The sequence below is a fragment of the Neomonachus schauinslandi genome, chromosome 8, assembly GCF_002201575.2.
Source record: "Neomonachus schauinslandi chromosome 8, ASM220157v2, whole genome shotgun sequence".
Lineage (NCBI taxonomy): Eukaryota > Metazoa > Chordata > Mammalia > Carnivora > Phocidae > Neomonachus > Neomonachus schauinslandi.
In genome coordinates this window covers 117,718,171-117,740,587 of record NC_058410.1, presented here as the reverse complement: position 1 = coordinate 117,740,587, position 22,417 = coordinate 117,718,171, and the positions used below count along the sequence as shown (strand labels likewise).

The 22,417-nt window shown below is 57.3% G+C and overlaps 1 protein-coding gene across 1 annotated transcript in view; it reads right to left on the bottom strand.

The window, feature by feature from the left end:
- The window catches only part of TNXB (tenascin XB), a 41,593-nt gene that overhangs the window by 7,698 nt on the left and 11,478 nt on the right, over positions 1-22,417 (bottom strand). The window contains exons 4-17 of the mRNA XM_044917231.1: positions 21,975-22,090; positions 17,190-17,346; positions 16,759-17,022; positions 13,684-14,052; positions 12,369-12,662; positions 10,356-10,646; positions 9,695-10,000; positions 7,779-8,111; positions 4,664-4,966; positions 3,198-3,497; positions 1,694-1,981; positions 1,124-1,432; positions 258-566; positions 2-130 (exon numbers count right to left, since the gene is read on the bottom strand). Of these exons, the coding sequence (XP_044773166.1) occupies positions 2-130; positions 258-566; positions 1,124-1,432; positions 1,694-1,981; positions 3,198-3,497; positions 4,664-4,966; positions 7,779-8,111; positions 9,695-10,000; positions 10,356-10,646; positions 12,369-12,662; positions 13,684-14,052; positions 16,759-17,022; positions 17,190-17,346; positions 21,975-22,090 (3,768 nt within the window). The remainder of the gene's footprint in view (position 1; positions 131-257; positions 567-1,123; positions 1,433-1,693; positions 1,982-3,197; positions 3,498-4,663; positions 4,967-7,778; positions 8,112-9,694; positions 10,001-10,355; positions 10,647-12,368; positions 12,663-13,683; positions 14,053-16,758; positions 17,023-17,189; positions 17,347-21,974; positions 22,091-22,417) is intronic.

Here is a 22,417-nt window from a genome sequence, read left to right as displayed (position 1 = left end):
TGGTCAAACTGACCCTCGGGGACAGTCCAGGAGAGGTGCAGGGAGTCAGGAGTGGCGTCGGTCACGGTCAGCTCCCCTAGGCGGGGCTTGGTGGGAGGCTCTGAAGGTCCATCCTCCTCTTCCCTTGGGACTGAACAGAGATGTGAGAGAGAGTAAGACCTGAGGCGGGGGGGGCAGGGTGACCATAAGGATTTGCTCTCTTCTGGCTCTCACAGCCACCTGGAGGAAGCAGATATGGTGCAGTTCTCCTCGCTCACCTGTCAGTGCCTCGATGTGGACAGGACCCACTCGCTGCTGGCCATGGAAACCGTACAGGTTCACTAGGTATCTGTGCTCAGATTCCAGGCCAGAGAGGATGACGTCATTCCGGTCACCATCTATCCTGACTACTTGGGGTTGCCCATCTCGGTCTGTGTAGTGGACCTCGAAGGAGTCAAAATCGCCCTCAGTCTTGGTCCAGGAGAGATGCAAGGTGTCTGGTGTGGCTTTCTCCACAGTCATCTCCCCTAGGCGGGGCTCAGGCCCTGGAGGACTTGGGGCCTCGGCTTTGATATGTACCCTGGGGGCTGGTTCAGAGAGACAGGTAGAGATGGGTGATTGGTCTGTCTCCACAAGGCTCTCCAAGGAGAGGGAAGGAGGGGAAGAGGTGAAGGCTTGAGGTCAGTAATAAAAAGGAGCAACTATGGAACAGGGGCATTATAGTAAGTGTTAGAAGCCAAGCACTGGTTACAAACCAAGCATTATGGTAAGTGTTAGAAACCAAGCACTGAGTCCGTATTGTAGGATTCTGTTAAGTGAGAGGCTTACAAAGGCAAAACTGTAAGGAAAGGAATTAGTGGCCGACAGAAGCTGGGATTGGGGGAATTGACTGCAAACGGGCACGGGGAAATGGGTTGTGGGGTCAGTGGAAATGTTTTATGTCTCATTTGTGGTAATGGTCTCATGACTTACATGTTTACCAAAACTCATTGTTCACATAAAATTGTCCGTGAATTATGCCTCGATGAGGCTATCCCCCCGCTAAAGGAGGGAAGTAGGAAGCTCAGAACCCCCCTGGCTCGGTCAGAGCAGCAGGGCCGCAGCCGGCAGGAGGGCGGCATGTTCTGGCCACAGCCTCACTCACCAGTCAAGGCGACGGCGGAGATGGGGCCCACGCGCTTGCCCTGGTGCAGCCCGTACAGCAGCAGCTTGTACCTGCGGGCTGGGTCCAGGCCCGAGACGCTGACCTCCCTGAGGCCGCCCTCCACCGGGACCACCTGGGGCTGCCCGGCCCTGTCTTTGTACTGGACCACGAAGGAGTCAAACTGGCCCTCAGGGACCGTCCACGCGAGGCTCACAGAGTCTGGTGTCACGCTGGTCACCTGTAGCTCCTCCCCAAGATGGGGCTTTGGGGGGTGCTTTGTTCTAGCATCGTCCACACCACTCCAGGGCTCTGAGAGGGAGACAGAGAGGGGGCAGCGGAGCTGTTTCTGGTAGTCTGGGTGACCTCAAAGGGCAGGACTGAGAGGTCTGGGGACAGGGCTTTGCCACGGCTGAGTCCTACAGGGCCAGTGCTATGGGACTGCATGAGGAGAGTAACTACCGTGATGGCAGCCGGCACAAGTGGCCACCTGCTTCCCCGCCCTGGCTGGGTGCTGCTGCCGTGCCCGGGGGGCTCCAGGACCAGAGCCTGGCCCTGCACGGATGCTCTCACCTGTGGTGCCTTCAGCAGTGAGGGGGCCGTGGCGCTTCTTGCCCAGGAGCCCATAAAGGAGGAATCTGTACTTGCGGCCAGTGTCCAGAGGGGTGATGGTGACCGAGCGCTCGTGGCCCTCCACGGGCACCACCCGGGGCCCATCCTTGTCCTTGAACTGGACCACAAAGGAGTCAAAGTGGCCCTCAGAGACTGTCCAGGAGAGGCGCAGAGAGTCCAGGGTGGGATCTGTCACCCACATCTCCCCAAGGCGGGGTGGGGCCCCGAGGCTGGCGTCACCTTGGGCAGCTGACAGAGAGGAAAGATTCTTGTGTTTATTTTTTTCCAGAATGACTCTTTGACTGCTTCCTACTAGAACTGGAAAAACCCAGGACTGCCCAAATGATCAGTGCTTCCCCAAAATATTTCCATAACCCTCCCATCCCAAATGGCCCATGCCTCCCTCCACTTAGCTGATGTGACATCTCTGGGAAAAAAGAATCCCTAGTTTCCTGCTTATCTTATTCCTACTGCTATCAAGACTCTTCCCACCTATTAGAGACTATTTTCCTATCAGGGTGCAGCTTGGTTTGCTTATTTCCTTTTACCAAGGAGCCTACCCTTTGTGATTTCTCTGGCCCTTAGGGAAATCTGAGGGTCCTGGGGACATCAGAGGGGGCACAGGATCCCTGATGAGTGTAGACAGCAGAGGAGAAAGTGGGATGTTATGATGGAGGTGGCCCTCATAGGGCCCGGGGGAGGAGTGGGGGCTGCCTACTTGGTGGGGGGTAGGAGGAGGGGAGCTCACTTGGAGAAAGGATCCGGTGTCTGCCCAGAGCCATCCTGAGGCTTGAGAAGGAGCTGGCCTGCTGCCTTCTTGGCCAGAGAGGACGCTGACAGCATTGTTATTGCTAGAGTTTTCTGGCATCAGGGAGCCCCCAGGGGCAGGGGAGGGCCTGGACTGAAAGCCAGGAAAGGGGCACAGCTGGGCTGGGCCCGAACGGGCCTGGCTGGGCAGCCAGCCCTGGGCTCCTCTGCTTCCCAGTTTCCGAGGCTCCGGGAAGAGGGCACAGGAGGAAAAGGGCCCTCTAGGGGAGGCAGAGAGGGCACCCAATGGGCCTGAGCCAGTAGGATGAGGAAGTGGGTGATGGCAAAACTCTCAGGAGGTAAGGGCTGCACAAGGCTGAGGGCTGCAAGGCCCAGGCCGGCAGAAAGGGCTCCTGACTCCCTTCGCCCTCCCCCAGCACCCCCAGTCTCCCATGTCCCACCTTCCAGGAAGGGCCCTGAAGGGGCTTCCCCCATTCAATGGCAGTGGAAATTATGAGAAGAGAGGAAAAGTCAGCAGGGGGCACAGACCCAGGACCTGGCCCTGCTTTCCTGGTTCTCATTTGCCTTGAACTGGGGCAGGCAGTGTGGCTTTTCAAACGAAACAGAAGAGGTGGACACAGGGAAGACCAGCAGAAGGAAAGAGACTAAGCAGTGTGAAGAGGGTGGGCAGGCTGCTGGGAGCCTGGGGGACTCTCACCTGTCTTTGCCTCCACAGAGACTGGGCTGCGTCTCTTCTCATCCTGAAGTCCGTAGAGCAGGAACCTGTACTTCCTGCTGGGCTCCAGGCCGGACACGGTGACCTCGCGCTGGTCCGCAGCCACAGGCACCACCCGGGGCTGCCCGTCCCTGTCCTTGTACTGGACCACGAAGGAGTCGAATTCACCCTCGGGAACCGTCCATGAGAGGGTCACGGAGTCCGGGCTCAGGTCCACCGCTGTCAGCTCCCCCAGCCGTGGCTCCTCGGGGGATTCTGTGCCTGGGGCTGGGGGGAGGGGAGCTAGGACCCAGGAAAACATAGAACATGGCTGAGATCTTGGGCAGGAGAACCCCCTGACCCTGAAGGGCTCCTGGGCTCCCAGGGCCTCAAGGGGACCTTGAAATAAGATGAGACACAGTCACATCTGTATTTTCCCTGCCTCTAACTGAAAGGTAGATTTCCTCGGGTGCTCACTGCGGTGCCAGCATACCTGGGACCATTTTCGTGTCACCTTAGAATGGCTGCGCAGACTCCAAAATACCGTTTACACTCATCCGTACTTCGGAATGTGTGTAGGTTATGACACATGCCCCTAAGTCTCATTATTTAATGAACTGATAAACAAATTCCTGTATTACTAAATCATAACTTTGAATTAAAAATATTTTGATAGGACGCCTGGGTGGCTCAGTCGTTAAGCGTCTGCCTTCGGCTCAGGTCATGGTCCCCAGGGTCCTGGGATTGAGCCCCGCATCGAGCTCCCTGCTCCGCAGGAAGTCTGCTTCTCCCTCTCCCACTCCCCCTGTTTGTGTTCCCTCTCTCACTGTGTCTCTCTTCGTCAAATAAATAAATAAAATCTCAAAAAAATATGTTTTTATAATTGAATATCAAATAAATTGGTTTCCTCTGTAACCCTATGCATTTACGTTATAGATTTTAAAGCCCTGCTCTGAGAGGGGTCCGTGGGTTTCATCAGATACTGTAGCAGAAAAATGGCAGCAACCTGTCCCCAGGGACCCAAGAGCAAGGGCCACTTCCAGGAGAAAGGAAGGCTATAGCACTCAAGGCACTAAAGAATCTCTAAGAGATTCAAGGGATGTGTGTCATTGAAGCCCAACTAAAAAAGAACATCAGGGGAAGGTGGCGGCTGTGGCCAAGTCATAGCAGGGTTTTGAGAGAAAGGAGGGGAACAGCTGTGGACAATCAGGGGAGACAGACAGAGTCAGATTTAGGTCAGATGGAAGCAAGACATTCCTGCCTGAGGGAGAGGGCAGAATGGAGAGGAACTGGAGGGCAGGGAAGATTCTAGCCTGGGGAAGAAGTCAAGGGGTCAGGGAACAGACTGCCGTGACTGTGACCTCAGGAAGGACTTATGGAGGCCACCGAGGCAGGACCTGAGGGGGTTTGTGGGACGGGGGGATTCTGGGTAACCAGGGATGGGAACTGCCTCACCCCTGCTCACTCACCAGTCACAGCTACCACAGAGAGGGGGCCCACGCGCTGCCCATCATGTAGCCCGTAGAAGTTCATCTTGTATTTGCACGCAGGCTCCAGGCTGGGGATGGTGACCTCCCTGAGGCTGCCCTCCACAGGGACCACCTGGGGCTGCCCGCCCCTGTCTTTGTACTGGACCACAAAGGAGTCGAATTCACCCTCAGGGACCGTCCATGCGAGGCCCATGGAGTTGGGGGTCACATCTGTCACTGTCAGCTCTCCCAGGCGTGGCTCTAGGGGCGGCTCTATGGCTGGAGTCTCTTCTGGTTGTGGAGCTGAGACAGAGATGGTGGGAGGCCGTTAGGAAAAGCCCTTCTTTCCCTTGTTAGTAACTATGTCTGTTGTTTTTGTGGTGCCCACGAGGTGGTTCCGATGTAAAACGACACTGATGGGCAACATCTGTCTGGCCACAAGCCCTCGCTAAGTCCCCGCCAGGACTGGGGGCTGTGCTGGGGTTGGGGATGGGTGTCACTGAGACCCTGGGAGAGTGGCTGAACGTCCATCTGTAGGTCAATGGTCCCCTCCTCCAGGACCCGCAGACTCGTGCTTGCCCGGCATCTTCCTTGGGTGCCTGGTCTGTGGCTCAAACTCATGAAGTTTGAGACCACTTCACCCTGGGTGTCGTCCCCGAGTCCCCTCACACCCTACATCTAGCCCATGAGTAAGGACTGTTGGCATGACCTTCAGAAGCTGACCCCCCCTCGCTAACTCCACTCCACTGGCGCCATCTCCAGGTACCACCCGTCTCCCTGGACTACGTGGGTCTCCTAAATCCTCCCTGTCCTCCCCACCCGCTCCGATCCACTGTGAACACATTAGTCAGAGCCTGCTCCCACAAGGACTTCCATCTCACTCAGGGCAAAAGCCAGGTTCTTACAGGGGCCTCTGAGGTCCCACAGGATCATCTCCCACATAGCTCCCCCCACTCCAGACATTCCTGGCTTGTGCACAGAGGGTCGGGGCACTTTCCTCTGCCCGGATATTCTTCCCAAAGGCACATGTGCCTTGTCCTGTCCCTCCTCAGGTCTTCCCTCAGAGAGGCCCTTTCCCACGTCCTTCCCACCCATTCACTGTCTCACCTGCTGGACTTTGCTTTTCTCCAGGTCTCATTGTTATTAGAGACGGTCCCACAGACAGATTTGTGTGGTCTGCTAGAACGTGTGCTCCCTGGGGAGGGGCTGTGCCTTGCTCGCTGCTGTGTCCCCGGCACCCAGCACACAGCGGGTGCCCCCACAAACGGTCGTTCAATTAATGAGTGGTCTGCATGACTGGGCTGGGAAAGTCCCAGCTCGGGCCCCAGTGGGCCCCACCCCCCAACTCAGCTAAGTCTGGGGGGCACTCCTCAGTAGGGACCAAACTTGGAAGGTGGTCCCAAGAAGTAAGACAGTGGCGGAGGTGGCTGGGTGGGTGTGGCTCCCAAGAGCTGTTTTCTCTGGCTTCTGCGGGAGCATAAGACCAGGCTAGACAGATGAAACCCTGTTTGGGAGGCCTCAGAAAGACAGACCTGAGTCTGAGGGGAGGGCAGGGATGAAGGCTGCTGAGGGGGGCTAGGAGAGGCCGCCATGTCATCAAATGTCTACGAGCAGTGTCCCATGCTCCTTCTAGCTTTGCTCGCTCTTGTCTCACCCACTTCCTGCTCACTTCCGCCCTCTCTGCACTTCTTCCCATGAGGAAGAGAAACTGTCCCTCACCATCCAACAAGCCTCATTGCTTGGGCTTGGTTTAACTGGAAAACGTGGAGTTATCACTACCCCCGAACATGGCACTGCGCATGCTGCATTTGACATTATCTTTCTCTACTTTAGAAATGTTTCTCACTGGCTGTATCCACCTCTTCCCTTGGCAATGGGAGAGCACGTGCCGCGGGCTGGGCACAGCTCCTGGGGCAGCTCAGCGGGCTCCAGCTGCCCATCACCTGCCTGCTCTGACAATGAACACCATGCTCCATCCTGAAGCTGAGAACCAGAGAAGCCACAAACAGAACTCAGTCTGTCAAATGCTCAACTCCATTTCCGTTACTGCACTGCGTCAGTCTGTGCCCAACACAGTCCATTCCTCCCTGGGGACCAGGGACAGGACCTCACAGAGCCCAGTGTGGCTGCCTGGGACAGAGAGCAGATGGAGGGGCACCCTAAGAGAAACCTTGGCAGCATGTGCGGGCTTGGCACGAGCCTCCACCCTGCTACTTCAGGCCCGCAGGACAGTAACTCGGGGTGGCTTTCTCCTCTCCCTACTCTCAGTACTAATGGAGGAACAAAAAGAAATTAGGAGTAGAAGGTTCTGGAAACTAAGCCAGCCATGAGGTTGGGCTTTGTGGAAGTACAGGAACCATGCTCTGAAAACCTATATCTCTGCTTTTAAGTTTTTAATCTTTCCCCTTATAGTAAAAGGTGTGTCTTTGAGCAAAGGGAAAAGAGACGCCCCTTGCTGTGACCAAGCTGGGCAGGTCAGCAGGAGAGTCCCAAGTCCCAGAGGCCTGTCTCGGTTCTGGCCCCTGATGCTGAGGCTCTGGAGAGGAGATCCCCGGGCTGGGTCCTTTGTGGTGCCAGATGGCCCTATACCTGGGCCCAAGAGAGGGGATGGAACGGATGTCCCTCTTTGCTATAAAGTCACTCACTGGATGAGCGGTAAAGAAACTTTCCAGCTACACTGATGAAGAGGCTGATGTCTCATGCACTTCTGATCAGCTGAGCCCCAGCTGAGGAACCAGCCAAATGGGGGCAGAGCAGACTCCAGACAAAGGACAATTATAATCATCCTATGGCAATGCTGACAGCATGTGCCCTCTGTGCCAGACCCTTTCTTAGTGCTCCATGTCTGTTAACTCATTTAATCCTCACTACAGTTCTGCGGGATGGCTGTTACTATCCTCCTTTTATGCCTGAGGAAACAGAGGCACAGAAAGTTTAAAATTGCTCAAGGTCACAAAGCTGGTTATAGCCCGGTCCCCAGTGAACTGTTCTTTCTGGGTCTCCCCCAAGCAGTGGGGGGCCTCATGCTACCACTACAGAAGGGAGAGCCATGGCCACGGGGAAGCTGGGGGCCACTGGTGGGAGGAAAAGGAAGTAGGTCCCCGCCCCCACTCACCGGTCACGCCCACGGTGGACACGGGGCCCTCGCGCTGTCCCCTGTGCAGGCCATACAGGTGCATCTTGTACTTGCGCCCCGGCTCCAGGCCCCCGATGGTGACCTCACTCTCGTCACCTCTGACACGCACCACCTGGGGCCGCCCGTCCCCGTCCTTGTACTGGACAGTGAAGGAGTCGAAGTGGCCCTGGGGGATGGTCCAGGAGAGGCTCAGCGAGTCTGGGGAGGATCCTGTGACCGTCAGCTCCCCCAGGAGGGGCTCCTCGGGGGGCTCTGGGGCCTCCGTGCTGGGTTCTGTGGGGCTGGGCGTCTCCTCCACAAGGTCCTGGGGGGCTGAGAGAAGACATGGGAGATACAGGCTTGCGGTGTGTCTTGCTTTGTTGGTTAATTACGACAATAAAGTACATTCAGCAAATAAAGTTCTCAGGCTGCAGTCTTTGGGGTTCGGGGAGTCTTTGTATTAGCCGTTCAGTAACTCGTGGGAGAGAGCTGAGACAGGCCCCTGGCCCCTGTCAGGTACTGCTGGCAGGACCGTATTGGCGTCTTCTGTCGGGGGCGGGGTCTCCCCTCATGTCTGAGAAAGGAGCTGAGGTGGGAAGAGAGGAAGTTCTGAGGAATTTTCTACCGTGTCCACAGACAGGGCTGACCTCTAGAAATCGAGGGGGCAGTAAGGCCTCTTCCAGTTTGCCTTCCTCCCTTTCAGCTCCAGCACCTCCCCAGGGTTTCTCAGTGGCCCCCACCCCACTTAGCAGGACACCAGACAGAATGTGCCCTGGCTAAGGCCTCCCTGGGCAGCCCGGCCCCTCCTTCCTCTTCAGACAAGGGTGGAGAAAGATGTGGGGGTGGAGGGCTGGGAAAGGCTACGCTGTTCCCTGGCTGCATCTAGAATCACAGCCCCGGGGACACCTATCCACCGTCTGGCAACTCGGTCTTTGCTGAGGCTCCGTGGAGAAGGGAGACTGGCTTCTGTGACCCAGTCCCTGGGGGTACTACTGGAGTACTACTCAGGGGACAGGAGACTGAGACGGAGCATGCAAGGGTGGGCAAGGTAGGGAGATGAGGACAAGAAAAGGATACCGGGAAGGGAGAGAGTCAGGGAGAAATAGCAGCTCGCTCCTGAACAGTGGTTCTGATGCGCCAGGCACTGTTCTAAGCATGTATGTTTGTACACTGACTGATTTAATGCTAATGACTCTGAAGCAGGTACCATTATCCTCATTTGACAGATGAGGAAGCTGAGGTTCAGAGGTTCAGTAATTTACACAAAGTCCCACAGGTAGTAAATTGCAGAGCTAGGCTTAAAATCCAGGCAGTTGGATCCACAGCCTGTGCTCCCAACCACGAGGCTACACAACCACAGAAATGGTGCTGACCAGAGGGAGCCTGGACAGGTGGAGGAATGAGGGGCGGTGGGAGGAATGAAATGGGGCCCTTTGCCCTGCTCCCAGTTGGTGGGAGTCAGGGATTTGGGGGTCCGGGATGAGGCCTTTTCATGCCAGAAAGAAGCTGAGGGAAAGGAGGGACTCTTGTGCCTTGGATCTGTGGACTCTGAGCCGAGCAGCAATGATGGGAGGGTGAGGGCAGCTGGTGGCGGAAGCCAGAAATGACTGCAGCCTCAGCCAGGCTGTGGTAGGGGAAGGAACACAGTGGCTGAGGATATCTGTGGGGAGGACAGCCCTGGGTGGAGGTGTTCCAGATGTTTGGAATGGGGAAAATGGACCTGTTCTTGGAGATGGAGAAGCAGGGCTGAGAAAAAGGCCAGGGGCTGGTGGCTGGATGAGAGGTCCTGGGATGTGGGGAAGTAGAGGGTAGAGGCTTGGCAGGACTGGAGCCCGGAAGGAAAAGGTGGAGGGAGGTCTGAAGGAGCCCCTGGGCCAGGTCCTACTCAGAGGGAGGTCTGGGAGGCCTTGACTCACCGGTGGTGGCCACCACGGACACAGGTCCCACACGCTGCCTGCCATGAAGCCCATAGAGGTTCATCTTATACTTCCGGTGGGACTCCAGGCCCGGGATGGTGACCTCGTTCTCATCCCCCCTGATGGGCACCGCCTGGGGCTGGCCCTGCGCATCCTTGTACTGGACCACGAAGGAGTCGAAGGAGCCCTGGGTCACGGTCCAGGACAGGCGCAGGGAGTCTGGGTTTGCCTGAGTCACCCACAGCTTCCCCAGCAGGGGCTGCACTGTGGCCTCTGGGTGGAGGGACTCCGCTGTCTGCTCTGAGGCTGTAAATAAGAGGATCCAGTGAGGGCTGTACTGGCAGCCTCAGATTGGGGTTTGGGGTTTGGATGGGCCGTCATACCCGGGGGTCACTATTCAGTTAGCATCAATTAGGAGTGCTGATCTCCTGGGAAGTCTGGCCCAGCCAGGGTATGACACATCTTCTGGGCCTTGGGGAGCAGCTGAATGGGATGGAAGGGCCCTAGCAGGATGGGGGAGGCTGGCTCTCCCTCAGCCTGGGAGCGGGGCCAGGACTTGGAGTCAGCCATCACACTGGGAGGCCCCCCCGGTTCCCGGCTGAGGGCAAGTGTGGGGAAGGCTGGGAAGGGTCACATGGGGGCTTAGGTGGTTGCCACTCACCAGTGGTGCCATCGGCTGTGAGGGGGCCATGCCGCTTCTTGTTGGCAATCCCGAACAGAGTGAATCTGTACTCGTGGTTAGGCTCCAGCGAGGAGACAATGACCGAGCGCTCGGGCCCTTCCACGGGCATCGCTTGGGGCTGTCCATCCCCGTTCCTATATTGGACTACAAAGGAGTCAAACTGGCCCTCAGGGACAGTCCAGGAGAGGTGCAGTGAGTCTGGGGTGGGATCTGTCACCCACAGCTTTCCGAGGCGGGGTGGAGTCGCTGGGCTGGGATCACTCTGAGGCACTGGGAGGAGAGGTAGAGAGAAAGGAGGAACACAGGTCAAAGGAAGAGGGGGGCTCCATCTCCCACATAGGGATGTTGTGTGAGGTTGTGCAGGCTGTTCACTGCACAAAGGCGCATGGCTGAGGGAGCACTGAGGGACTGAAATGCAGCCACCCTCTGCTTGCCAAACTGTGTGCCCTGGCACAGAGCTATGCTCACCTAAGGAAGGGTGCCTTCTAAGGGGCGCAGAAGCACCGTATGGACTAGTGTGGCCCTGACTCTGCAGCCTAGTGAGGCGCTTCGGAGAGAAGGGAGCCCAGCCATCTCTTTCTGTGTCTCCACAGCCAGGGAAGTCTCCCAGGGCAATCTCTACTGCTTCCAGACCTAACTACGAGCTCGCTTCTCCTCCAAGAGAGGGAAGCACCATCTTTGGAGCTTTTGAATGCGGGAGAGCCTCCCACACCTGTGCTCGGGGGCCCCACCTCCTTCTCTCCCACCCTGTACCACCAACACTTCACTCCCCACCACTGTGCCCCCTGGCATTTGCAGGAGCTCCTCCCCTTGGCCACTAGCTCCCTCCATCCTCTACCCACCCTCCTTGCTCTCTAGTCCCAGCCCAGATTCCAGAAAGAGCCGTCTACACTGGTTGTAGCCATGTCCTCACGTCCATCACCCTCTCGATCGAGCTCCACCCTCCACTGGCAGCTCTCAACCGGGCCAGCAGTGACCTCGCCACTGTTAAGTCCTGTGGACTCACTCGTACGGAATCTGACATGTCTGACCGCGCCCTTCATTTTGGCATCCAGGACACCACTCTCCCTCGCTGCGCCCCTCTCCGTGAGTCACCCCCTCGGGCTACCCTGCATGCTCCTCTTCCTCTGCCCATGCCCTGAGTGTTGGCCAGCGTCTCTGCTCCCCCCACACCCTCACCCTGGCTCCTGTCTCCCAGGTCCCCTCTTCAGGCCTTCTCTCTGCTCTCCAGACCTGGGAGGGCAGCAGTGATCACCCCGTGGCCCCGCCATTTTCTGCTTAAGTGCCCTCCCCATCTCCGTGCCCGGACTCTCCTCATCTATAAACGGGCGCGCCTCATGGGGCTGCTGTAGCCAGTAAGTGTGCTGATACACTGAGAAAATCTTGTTAACAAATGCTCCACAGAGGTTTATCTAAGTGTCCCAAGCTGTGCTTGGTCCTCACCTCCGCTGTTCCTTGCCTCAGGGCACGGGACTGTCTGCTCTAGAAACAGGGGACTGCCTGGGCCTCCTCATTGCCCTTCACCTGCCACATCCAGCCTCACTGCCTCCATCCCAGGCAGGGCAGCATCATTGCTTGCTGGCTCTTAACTCACTTCTCCAGCTACACTCTGCAGCAGCCCCAGTGTTATGTGAGATAAGTATCAAATCATGTCATTCCCACTTACAACCCTCACATGAGCTCCAAGCTCCTTAGTCAGACACACACAAGCCCAGTCCCCTCAGCTCCCCAGGTGCCCTGCTCTCCATCCAGAGGAAACACAGATTCTCCTCCAGGGCCACACTCACTCCTGCCTCACTCTCCATGGCTCCCTCTGTCTGCACTGCCCTCCCCAACCTCTCTGCCTGACCCACCACTATTTTCCCTTCAGGATTCATCTCAGGCCCCAATGCCTCCAGGAAGCCTTCCTGGAGTTCCCAAAGCACTGGGAGGACCTCCTTCAAGACCATGCAGGGGGCAGGGGTAGGGGTCGGTGTGACTGTTCTCACTCACGGATCTTGGCTTCAGCCACCAGGGGGCCATGCCTCTTCTTGCCCAGGAGCCCATATAGCAGGAATTTGTACTTGCGGCCAAGGTCCAGGTTGGTGATGAGGGCTGAGCGCTGGGATCCTTCCACAGGTACCACCTGGGGCCCATCCCTGTCCTTGTACTGGATCACGAAGGAGTCGAATTCACCCTCGGGGACCGTCCAGTGCAGGAGCAGGGAGTTGGACGTCATGTCAGTGACTATCAGCTGGCCCAGGCGTGGCGGGGCCAAGGGCTTCCCAAGCTTCGCCCCATCCTTGTCTGGAATGTGGGGGCAAAAGTAAAGCAGGTGGACTCAACCATTGCCTCGTCTCTGGTCTCCTTCCCTCTCCTCAGCCCACTGGGTCCCTCCTTCCTGGACAGCTCCGTTGCTCAAAGCCTCCCCTTCCTCCCCTCCCAGGCCTCTGTGAGCAGCCCTCTTTGTTCTGCGGTGAGAGCTTTAGCCCTTCCCTTTTGCTGGCTTCCCCACGCCTCGCAAACAGCCCAGTCCCTCTCCACATCAAGAGCTTTGGAGGAGTTTCAGTTCCCCCCCGGCTCTTCCTGAGTCAGAACCTCCTCACTGCTGCTCTGGAGCAGCTGAAGACTCCTCCGCCCCCTTGGACTTTTCTCTCCCTCGCTACCTGCTCTCCTAGCACTGAGCCTGACCTGGAGTGGCCGGCAGAGCAGCTACCCGAGTCCCATAAAGAGGGACCAGGAGGGAAAGTGAGTGCTTCACGGGTTCCACCAACCTCACCCATCTCTGAAGCTCCCTATGCTAAGGAACCTCCATCCCCAGCAGAAACGGGGTGGTGGGACCATGCAGCGCTGTCCACTGCGGCCAGCCTCCCAGGGTGGGGGGCCACCGTCCTAGCCTGCCCAGTGAGGGGATGGTGGGGCTACGGGGAAGAGAAGGGGAAGAGGGGGCTAAGGGCCAGTACCCTCAGGGCTAGAGGCCTTGCCACACCTACCCGCAGAGATCTATGAGTGACCAGGAATTGGGGAGGACACAGGGCAAAGAAAGCTGCTGGTGGAAAGCCAGAAGCCTACAGCCTCTCTTTCTGACTCCCTGCCCCACCCTCTGACTGTTCTCCTCCCATCCTCTTTCCCCCTTCATTGTTCTAAGACTCCCTCCATTCCTCTTTCCTCCGAACCTTCTACTCCAACCTTCTCTCTCCTTGTTTGCTCTTACCACTGCAACCCAAACACTGGCCCAGCCCTTCCATCCCCACCCCACCTCTGAAGCCTGGATGGCCCAGCCCCTCCCCCATCCTCAGGACACTGAGCTGAGCAGTGCAGGATATACCCATAATGCCTTGGTAGATGAGAGGGGCAGAGGGCACGCCCTCCGGGGGGACCCCACGGAGTGACAGCTCATAGGGGGCTCCAGGAAGGGGTGAGGGCACCAGAGCCTGGCGGACGTCCCCTGGCAGGAGTTCCTCGTGCGCTCCCGGCCCCTCGGGCACCCGAAGGCGCAGCTGGAAGTGGGCAAACGTGTCGGGCTGAGCTGTCCAAGCGACGCGGAGCTTCCCTGTCTTGTCTCTGCCCAACACCCTCAACTCTCCCAGCTCCTGGGGGCGCTGCTGCAGTTCGGGGGCCCGGGCCCCTTGAGTTGTGGAAGGGCCTGAGGGAGGAGGCTCATCAGTGGCCCCCAAGAGGCCCGAGGGAGAGGACCCTGGGAAAGGGCAGGGTGAGAAAAACAGGAGAGTCGAGAATGAGAGCAAGAAAGGAAATCCCAGCCCCCAGGTTCTGCCTTCTAGCCTCGAAGAGCCTACAGACCCTCCCTCCCTGCTCCTGAGTCTGCTCCCTGGGCCACCACATCCTCCCAACGGTCTGCCCAGTCCTCCCAGCACCCCTGCCCACCACATTTCTGAACAGACAGGCCTGCGGGCAATAACCAAAAGAAATGCGGCCATCCCTCCCCTCACAAGGCTCCTATGACCTCCAACCCCCCACAGACTGCCACCGCCCTCCCTAAGCACATCCCTCCCCCCCCCCCCCCCCCCCACCCCCCACCCCGTGGTGATCGTGGCTTCCATTAGTGCCGGTGAGAAGCCTGGAAGAAAGGGGGAGAGGTGCTGTTAGGGAAGGCAGATGCGAGGGAAGAGTGGGTAGTGAAGAGAGAGGGAAGAAAGAGGGTGTGTGTGTGGGTACATCCAGCTCAAGTGGCATCTGGGTCCTAGGGGGGAAAGAACAGGTTCACAGCCCTCCCCAGGGCAGCCAGAGAGCCCCCCTCCCCCGAGCCCAGCATCACTCCTGTGGAAGAGACAAGCATGAAGTGGTTTCATCTCTCACAGACACAAGCTGCCTGATGGCTTCAAGGCCACCCCCACACAGTTCTGATGTGTCCCTTTGAGGTCAAGGCCAAATTGTGGAAAAGAGTAACCACTGACCACAGCCTTCAGCCACCCTCACCGCAGTGAGTCAGAGTGCGGAAGTGACGGTGTCACTCGGCTGCCGCACTCACACTGCTCTAGTGAGTTTTTGTAGACCCGCCTCCTCCCCCCAAATGCCCCTTCCGTTGCCCAGGACGGCAATCCTGGCAAAGTGTCCGGGGAACCCTAAACACCGGCTCTCCTCAGCCCTGAGTATCCCTGAGGCCCCTGGGGTGGAGATGGCTTCTAGGGACACCGGAGGCCATGCTTTGCGGTGGGGTCCCCTGGAGGCTGGACCGGGTAGCGCTTGAAGGCCGAGGGGTGTGGCGGGGGTGGGTGGCGGGCTGAGCAGTGAGGCGGTGGGCGGAACTCTCGGATGCGGACTCCAGCGGCAGGCGAGGCTGGGCAGGGGATGGGTGGTCCCACGACCCCAGCCCAGGCTACCTGTGGTGGTGATGAAGGCGTAGGACTTGGAGGTCTGCCCTGCCCGCACCCCGTGGACCTCCACGTGGTAGGTGGTGCCGGGCCTGAGGTCAGGTAGGCTGACGGTGCGCGTGGTGCCGGGCACGGTCAGCTCCTCGCCGGGGCCCTCTGCCGGCGGCTGGGGCCGCCAGCGCAGCACCACGCGCTCGAAGTGGCCGCGGAGCCCGTCAAGGGACACGAGTAGTGCGCCGTCGGCGGAACTGCCCAGCACCTCGGGCTTGGGGTGGCGGGGCGCGGCCACCCGGTCGACGCCTTTGGGCGAGAGGCCGTGGATGCCCTGGTTGGAGTCCCGCTTCCAGGTGCCGGGGTCGGGGCTGGCGGTGGGGTGGGGGCTACGGGGCGACGGGGCGGGGGAGCCGACGGGGGCGGCAGCCGCCCGGCGCCGCTGCAAGTATTCGTGGATGTTGCGCGCCACCGACGCGTAGGTCTGGTTGGCCCGCAGCGGGTAGCCATGAGCCCTCAGGTGGCGCTCCAGGTCTTGCACGGTGCCGCGGAAGCGGCCCAGCTCGCCCGTCAGGTTGCCCCACGCCCGCCGAGGGGGCTGCGGCAGGCTAGGCCCAGGCTGAGGCTCCTCCTCCCCCTCCTCCGCGGGCCGCGAGGGCCGAGCCGGGCGCGCGGGGCGCGGGGGCCGCGGGGCCGGAGTCGGCCGGGGACGGGGCTGGGGGGGTGGGGCTGGGGGGCGCACCTCCGGGTAACTGTAGTGGCCTGGTGCTGCCGGGGGCAAAAAAGGGGGGAAGGGGGAGAGCAGGTCAGTGGCAGCCTCCCGCCCCTCGCCGCGCCCCTGCGCTCCTCCCCACGGCAGCCCCTCCCTCCGTCCCTCCCGCGGGAGCCAGAGGCCTCTTGCCCGTGCCCCAGCCCCACCTGGAAAGAGAACCAGAGAAAGGAGTCAGTGTCCCAGGAGCCCCTCCCCGCTCGCCCTCCAAGCCCGCCACTGTTGGAACCCTAGAAAGGAGAGAGAAGCCAGCAGGTGGGGCCCTGTGTCTGAAGGAGAGAAAGGGGAGTGGGAGGAGAGAATGTGAGCTACTGCGAGGTGGGCGTTCCTCTGTCACAGGAAAAGAAAATAAATATCCATCTGTTAAGAGACCTTGAGGATTAGTGGAAAATCACTGCTCTGAGACTTGACTCCCCCAAACCCCAATCTACACACAGGACTGCGGATGTCTGATCTGCCTAATTCCAGTCCCTACCAGGGCTGACCACTGGCTGTGAGCACAGGGCTGTCCCCGTGCCTGTTCCAAGCACCGCCCCATCTGGGTGGGTCAGACAGCCTCTCCTATTTACCCCCTCTCTCCAGGGGGCAGCTCCTCCCGTGGTCCAACCTGCAGGCTTCCCCCAGGACTCCAGCCCCCCAGGGCCCTGTCTTCCCAGGGCCGCCATTGCACAGCAAGGCCCCAGCAGGTGCTTTACCACACACCCTGCCAAGGTGCATTCAGAGGAGCCTGGGAACCCTAGACATGGGCTCCCAAGGAAGGGGCTGCTACACAAAGAAACCGGGCCCTTCGCTAAGCCCTGGCCAGCCATACCTGTGTTGGCCCTGACAGAAGCCGGGTAGCTTACTGCCCGGCCCCACTCTGCCGTGACGGTCACTACATATTCCACGCCTGGCATCAGGTCGGTCAGCACCGTCCTGTCCGCCTCAGAGGGCACCTCCAGCCGCACCCTCTGGTTGCCGGCGCTGACATAGGACACCACGAACTGGTCCACCTCAGCCTGGGGTCGCAGCCAGCTGAGCTCCAGTGTGGTTGGTGTCACAGCCGCCACTCGGAGGTCTTGTGGGCCATCGATCACTAGCCAGGTTAGAGAGAAGAGGGATCAGGTGGGAGTCTGGTCCTTCAGTCACCAGCTTTCCCTCTAAGAGCTTTGTCCCCACCCCACCCCTCACTTCTGCCTTCCCAGCCACCCCCCTCAAATCCAGCTCTCCAACCAGGACCCTGCCCACAGCCCCAGCTCTCACTGGTGGTGATGGTCTTGGAGGCAGAAGGGCCCCAGCTAGTCCCTCGAAGGGCGCGGACCGTGACCTGGTACTCCTGCCCAGGCGCCAGTCCTCTCTGGTCATAGGCTGAGGCAGAGCTGGGTACCCGTGCTGTGAATGGGGGGCTCACCCCCTCTGTCTGCAAGAAAGAGAGCACCAAGTGGATCAGGGCTGGTGCTCTCACCCCTGCTGCTCAGTCTCCCTTATCTCTTCTTTCTCCAGTTCCAGGCACTGTCCACATGGAACTGTGTAGAGCTTGGAGTACGGCTGGAGGGTATGGCTGGTAATCTAAGAGGTTTAGTCTGTACCAGACACCGGTCAAGGCAACTTACATAAATGAACTCACTTAATCCTCAAAAGAACCTTAGGAGGGAGGTCGTGTTATTCCCATTGGACAGATGAAGAAACCAAGGCACAAGGTCACCAACACCAAGAATGGGGCAGGGATTCCAACCCCCCAGGCAGTGTGACCTCACAGCCCCCTCTCACAGGAACTACCTTTTTAGCTGGTTCAACAGCTATCTGCCAGAATCTACCCAGCACACGGCAGGATCCTCCTCTGGCTTTCCCCAGGCAACCCTGCCTACCCCGCCTCCCAAGCTCACTCCTGTCATAAGAGATGAAGTAACTGAGGGACGCACCTTCCCAGTCTCACTTCCTCCTTACAGCATCTGCCCCAGCCTAAGCCTCCCCACAGACACCTGCCCCTGGCTGGGTACTGTGGCTGTGACCCTTGTCTTGACGTTTCCCTTTAGGCACTCTTCTTGTCTCCCGAGCACGGCTGTAGGCCCCTCAAAAACAAAGCCTATCTGCTCTAAGCTTCACAAAGATGTTTCCCAGTTTCGTACCTGGCATCATGCTGGGCATGATGAAAGATATGTCTCCTGTCCTCAGCTCATGTTCTAGTAGCTAAATGTATGGCCACATCTTAAGGTGGATTGGATCCCTACCCAAATCTCTGTGCCATACGTGCCTGCGAGCAAACAACCTCCCTCCAAGTACACATTGAAGGTATTATGATTATCCGTGGTGACCCCACAGGAAATATGCCAGCCTCGGCAGGGTCTCCTTGGAGGGCCGGCCACTGGGGAAACAGGAGGAATGGACATCTGTGAGCAGTCTAACTGCCCCAAATTTCACTGGCCTGTCTAGCTAGGACAGATAATAAGGACGCTCTGTTCTGCTTAGCTATGTTGGCCGTGATGGGGACACCTCCATTCAGCCAAGTAGGATTGGAAATTTCAAAAGGTACTCTCCTAAACCAAGAAAATTGTGGGGAAATCAACACAGTAAATACCAAAGTATAAAACCAGATGAGAGGCCACGTGGAGATTTCTGGGTTGAGGATGAAATAAAGCTTTGTCAGAGTTTTGTTGGCCAAAAAGTGTTCCTGGGCACACAGGCCCTCTCTTCCTCTCCTACTCACCCCGCCCGAGGATACTCCAGCCTAGGAGCCCTTGGGTGGGCCTCAGCTGAAGGCCTGTGAAGTCTTCATTCTTGCCAGAACTTTCTCTTTCCCCAATCCCCCCAACCCAACCCGACACACATACACACCTCCCCAACTCCCCCCACCCCCCACACACACCCCTTGGGTGCTCCCTGATGACGTCTGGTCCTTCTAGTGAGACAAGCCCATCTTGAGTTCCCCTTCTCCCTTCAGACCACCTACGTGAGCCTTTTAGACACCTCTTACTCCCTCCTAAGACCCATTTGGGAACAGTCCCCTCAAAGTCCCACATCTCTCATCTGTCTGGTCTGAGACAGGCTCTCTAGGCCGATGCTGGCACCCCTTGCTGATTGCTCGGCTGCTTCACTGATTGTCCTTGGCGAGTTTCTAACCCTGTTCTCCATACCAACCTCATGGTTCCGGCTGGGGTGGGGGGGGGCGCCATCTTGGTTGGGCCCTGGAGCTTACCTCCCCAACCTCCCCCTTTCAGACCAGACCCAAACACAAACTTTTCTAAGGCCACGAGGTCTTGTGTCCCAGTGAAAACATGGCATAGCTCAGGTTCTAGGCTGCAGAATACGCCCGGACAAAGAGTGCCTGACCCTCCTCCTCTTCAAGGGCTCACCTCCCTCAGTTACTTCTTGCTTCCTCTCATATCCAGAGAGGAACCAGCCTTTTGCAAAATAACAACATTCCTTGAGTTAGTGGTCATCAGGCTTGGGGTACAACAGAATCCCCTGGAGGGCTTGTTATAGCTCAGGTTACTGGACTCCAGCTGCAGAGCTCCTAATTCAGTAGATCTGGGGCTGGAGTCTGACAGTCTGCCTGTGTAACAAGCTTCCAGGTGATGCTCATGCTGCAGGTCCAGGGAATACGGTTTGAGAACCACTGAGTCAGAGTAGCAATGCCACGTATACAGGGAGAAGGAGGAATGTTCCTCTTCCATGTTCTGAGGATCATTCCAGTGACTAGGTGTGTCCCTTTGCCAGGAACAGCAGAGGGCTGGGCTTTGAGACAGAAGTGCTTCTGGAAAAGGGAAGAGGGTAAGGGGGAGATAGGCTTCTAAGAAGATGGCAGTGCCAGAGGCCAGCCAGCTACCGGTATACTCTGTGCCAAGCAGGGATGGACAGAGAGCGCTGGCCAGGGCAGGGGCGCAGCCACGGAAAGCTTAGAAAGCAGTTGGAGGGCCAGTAGCACAGGCTAATGTGCAGTCCAAGAGAGGTGTCCGGGGACCAATTTTACAGGAGCCTTTTCCACACCCGGGTTCAAAGAGAACCCAGAATGTGACAGAGGCTCATACCCAGAGATGAGCTGAGCCGGGTACAGGCCAGCTCGACCCCACCTGGCCCCTGGTGAGGGAGGAAGCCTAGAGCTTCAGCTGGGAAGACCCACATCTTGAAAACACCCAAAGATGGGCTCATATTTACTAAGAGCAGAGGACCACGCTGCCTTGCAAGCTCTTTCTATCTCAAGTGTTTATTTTAATTCTTCTTTCCCTGAAGTTCTTACGGAAGTTCCTTTTAAAAGTCCCATCCTCTCAAGATCAGAACTATGTCAATAACATACACACAGAAGAAGAGAGTGGGAGAAACACTTAAAAATGTTAACAGTGCTTGTTTTAGTGCGAAGCAGCCAAGAATTATTTGTTTTTTTCTCTAGTTGCCAAATTCCTGTCTTGTGATTAAATTATTTTTATAACAAAAAACAATTTTTTTTTCTTTTAAACAGAAGGAAAAAACCCAAGCTATATGGGTTGTGCTGCAAAGTAGGAATTTCTGCCTCTGCTTCCCCCAGCCAGTGAGGAGAGACAGAGCCTGGTAGGGGTCTGGTCTTGGGGCTCTAATAAGAAGACTTAGAATGACCAGGCCAATTAGGGTGGGGATGGCAGCCAGCACCTCTGAGCTGTCCCTTCTGTTCTAGAGCCCTCCTAGGGTTTAGGCCCTGGGACTTATTTATTTTTCCAGAGTTTTGGAGATTAGGGTAAATGGCCTATTCACCCAGGGTGTTTGCACGAAGATGCAGGAAGACATGAGTTAGACAGTAGAAATGTCAAAAGGTTTGGAGCTGGAAGGCCAAACATCATAAAAGCCCAATCTGCATAAAAGGGGGTCTCTAGTGAGAGGCCACAAGGTTTTGTCCTTTGGGTGCCCCAAATATTTTAAGGGCGAGTTGGGAGGAAACAGAAAGAATGCTTTGCAGCGCACTGATGACACGGAGGCGGGAGAACCAGTTCACAGACTCAAATTATTGCAGCAGCCTAGACAGCTTGGCCCAAACCAAAAAAGATAACACTGAACAGAGCCACATGCAAAGGCCTATATTTAGGCTAAAAAAGTGTATATAGTTGAATGTCATCTTTTTTCCTTCTTTTTTTCTTCTTTCTCTTTTCCTTGTTTACATTTTCTAAAGTTTCTATACTGAGCCAACATGACTTTTATAATAGAAGTTACTTTAAAAACAAACATGATCAAAACAGTTGACAGGGGCGCCTGGGTCGTTAAGCGTCTGCCTTCGGCTCAGGTCATGATCCCAGGGTCCTGGGATCGAGCCCCACATTGGGCTCCCTGCTTGGCAAAGCCTGCTTCTCCCTCTCCCACTCCCCCTGCTTGTGTTCCCTCTCTCGCTGTGTCTCTCTCTCTGTCAAATAAATAAATAAAATCTTTAAAAAAACAAAACAAAACAGTTGACAGTTTTTGTGACCCCAAGTTAATATACATCAGTTCTGAGAAAATTGCCGGGCTATCCAGAGTTAGCCAGGAGAACTACAGGACTCCTCCCTGCCTTCACATTTTGGGGGCAAATGCAAAAAGCATGAGGCACTAGAGGAGGGATCCCAGGAAGTGAAGAATTCAGAGAACAAAGCCTTAGGGAAAAGGGGTGAAGAAACCAGGGGGTTTGGCCTGGAGAGAATGAAGTGTGCGGTGATGGCCGATGTCTCCAAATACCTGAAAGCCTGTGGTGGAAGCTGTGGGGAAACCAAAGGCAACATGCTGACGCTGGGCAAACGGATGGATGTAGAATGCGGCAGATTTAGGTTCAGCAACAACAGAAAGAACTACTGGTGATGACCAACAATGGATTGGACAGCCTCAGGAAGTCCTGAGCTCACTGTCACCAGAGGTAGTCCCAGCAGCAGTGACCTGAGGCTGCAGAGGCCTTCTGGACCCAGTGTGGGGTAGGATGAGAAGGCCTTTATGGCAGCTTCAGGAACCTAGCCAGTGTGGACTCAACCACTGACTACCTGGAACTCCCTGCTTGAGGCGAGCACTCCCTCCCGCAGGTCGCGCCCCCTCAGCCCCCTCCTGCAGCTTAGCTCTCACCGTGGGAATGAACTGAATTTCATAGGCATCCACCGTGCCAGGAGCCCGGGTCCACTCTGTCCGAACCGTTGTCTCCTCCAAGAGGTGCATCCTCATGCTCTCAATGGCTGGCACCTCTGCCCAGGAGAATGAGATATGGGAAGGTGGTTAGTCCGAGGCAGCCCCCCACCCCCTACCCCTATCATCAAAGGCCCCCCTACTCAGAGCCACACCATAAGATCAATCCCAGTTCCTGCTCCTCTCTGGAGGTGGTGCAAAGCTGGCAGAGGCCTGAACAGGCCCTGGGGGCTCCTTCACCTTCCCTCCCCCATGTCCAGAAACACAGAATCTCCCTAAAAGCAACTAAAGGAGCCGCCAACCTGCTCATCAGAAATCTGAAAGCGGGGCCTGTCTGCAAGCATCCCCCCCCCCCCCCCCCCCCCCCCCCCCCCCCCCCCCCCCCC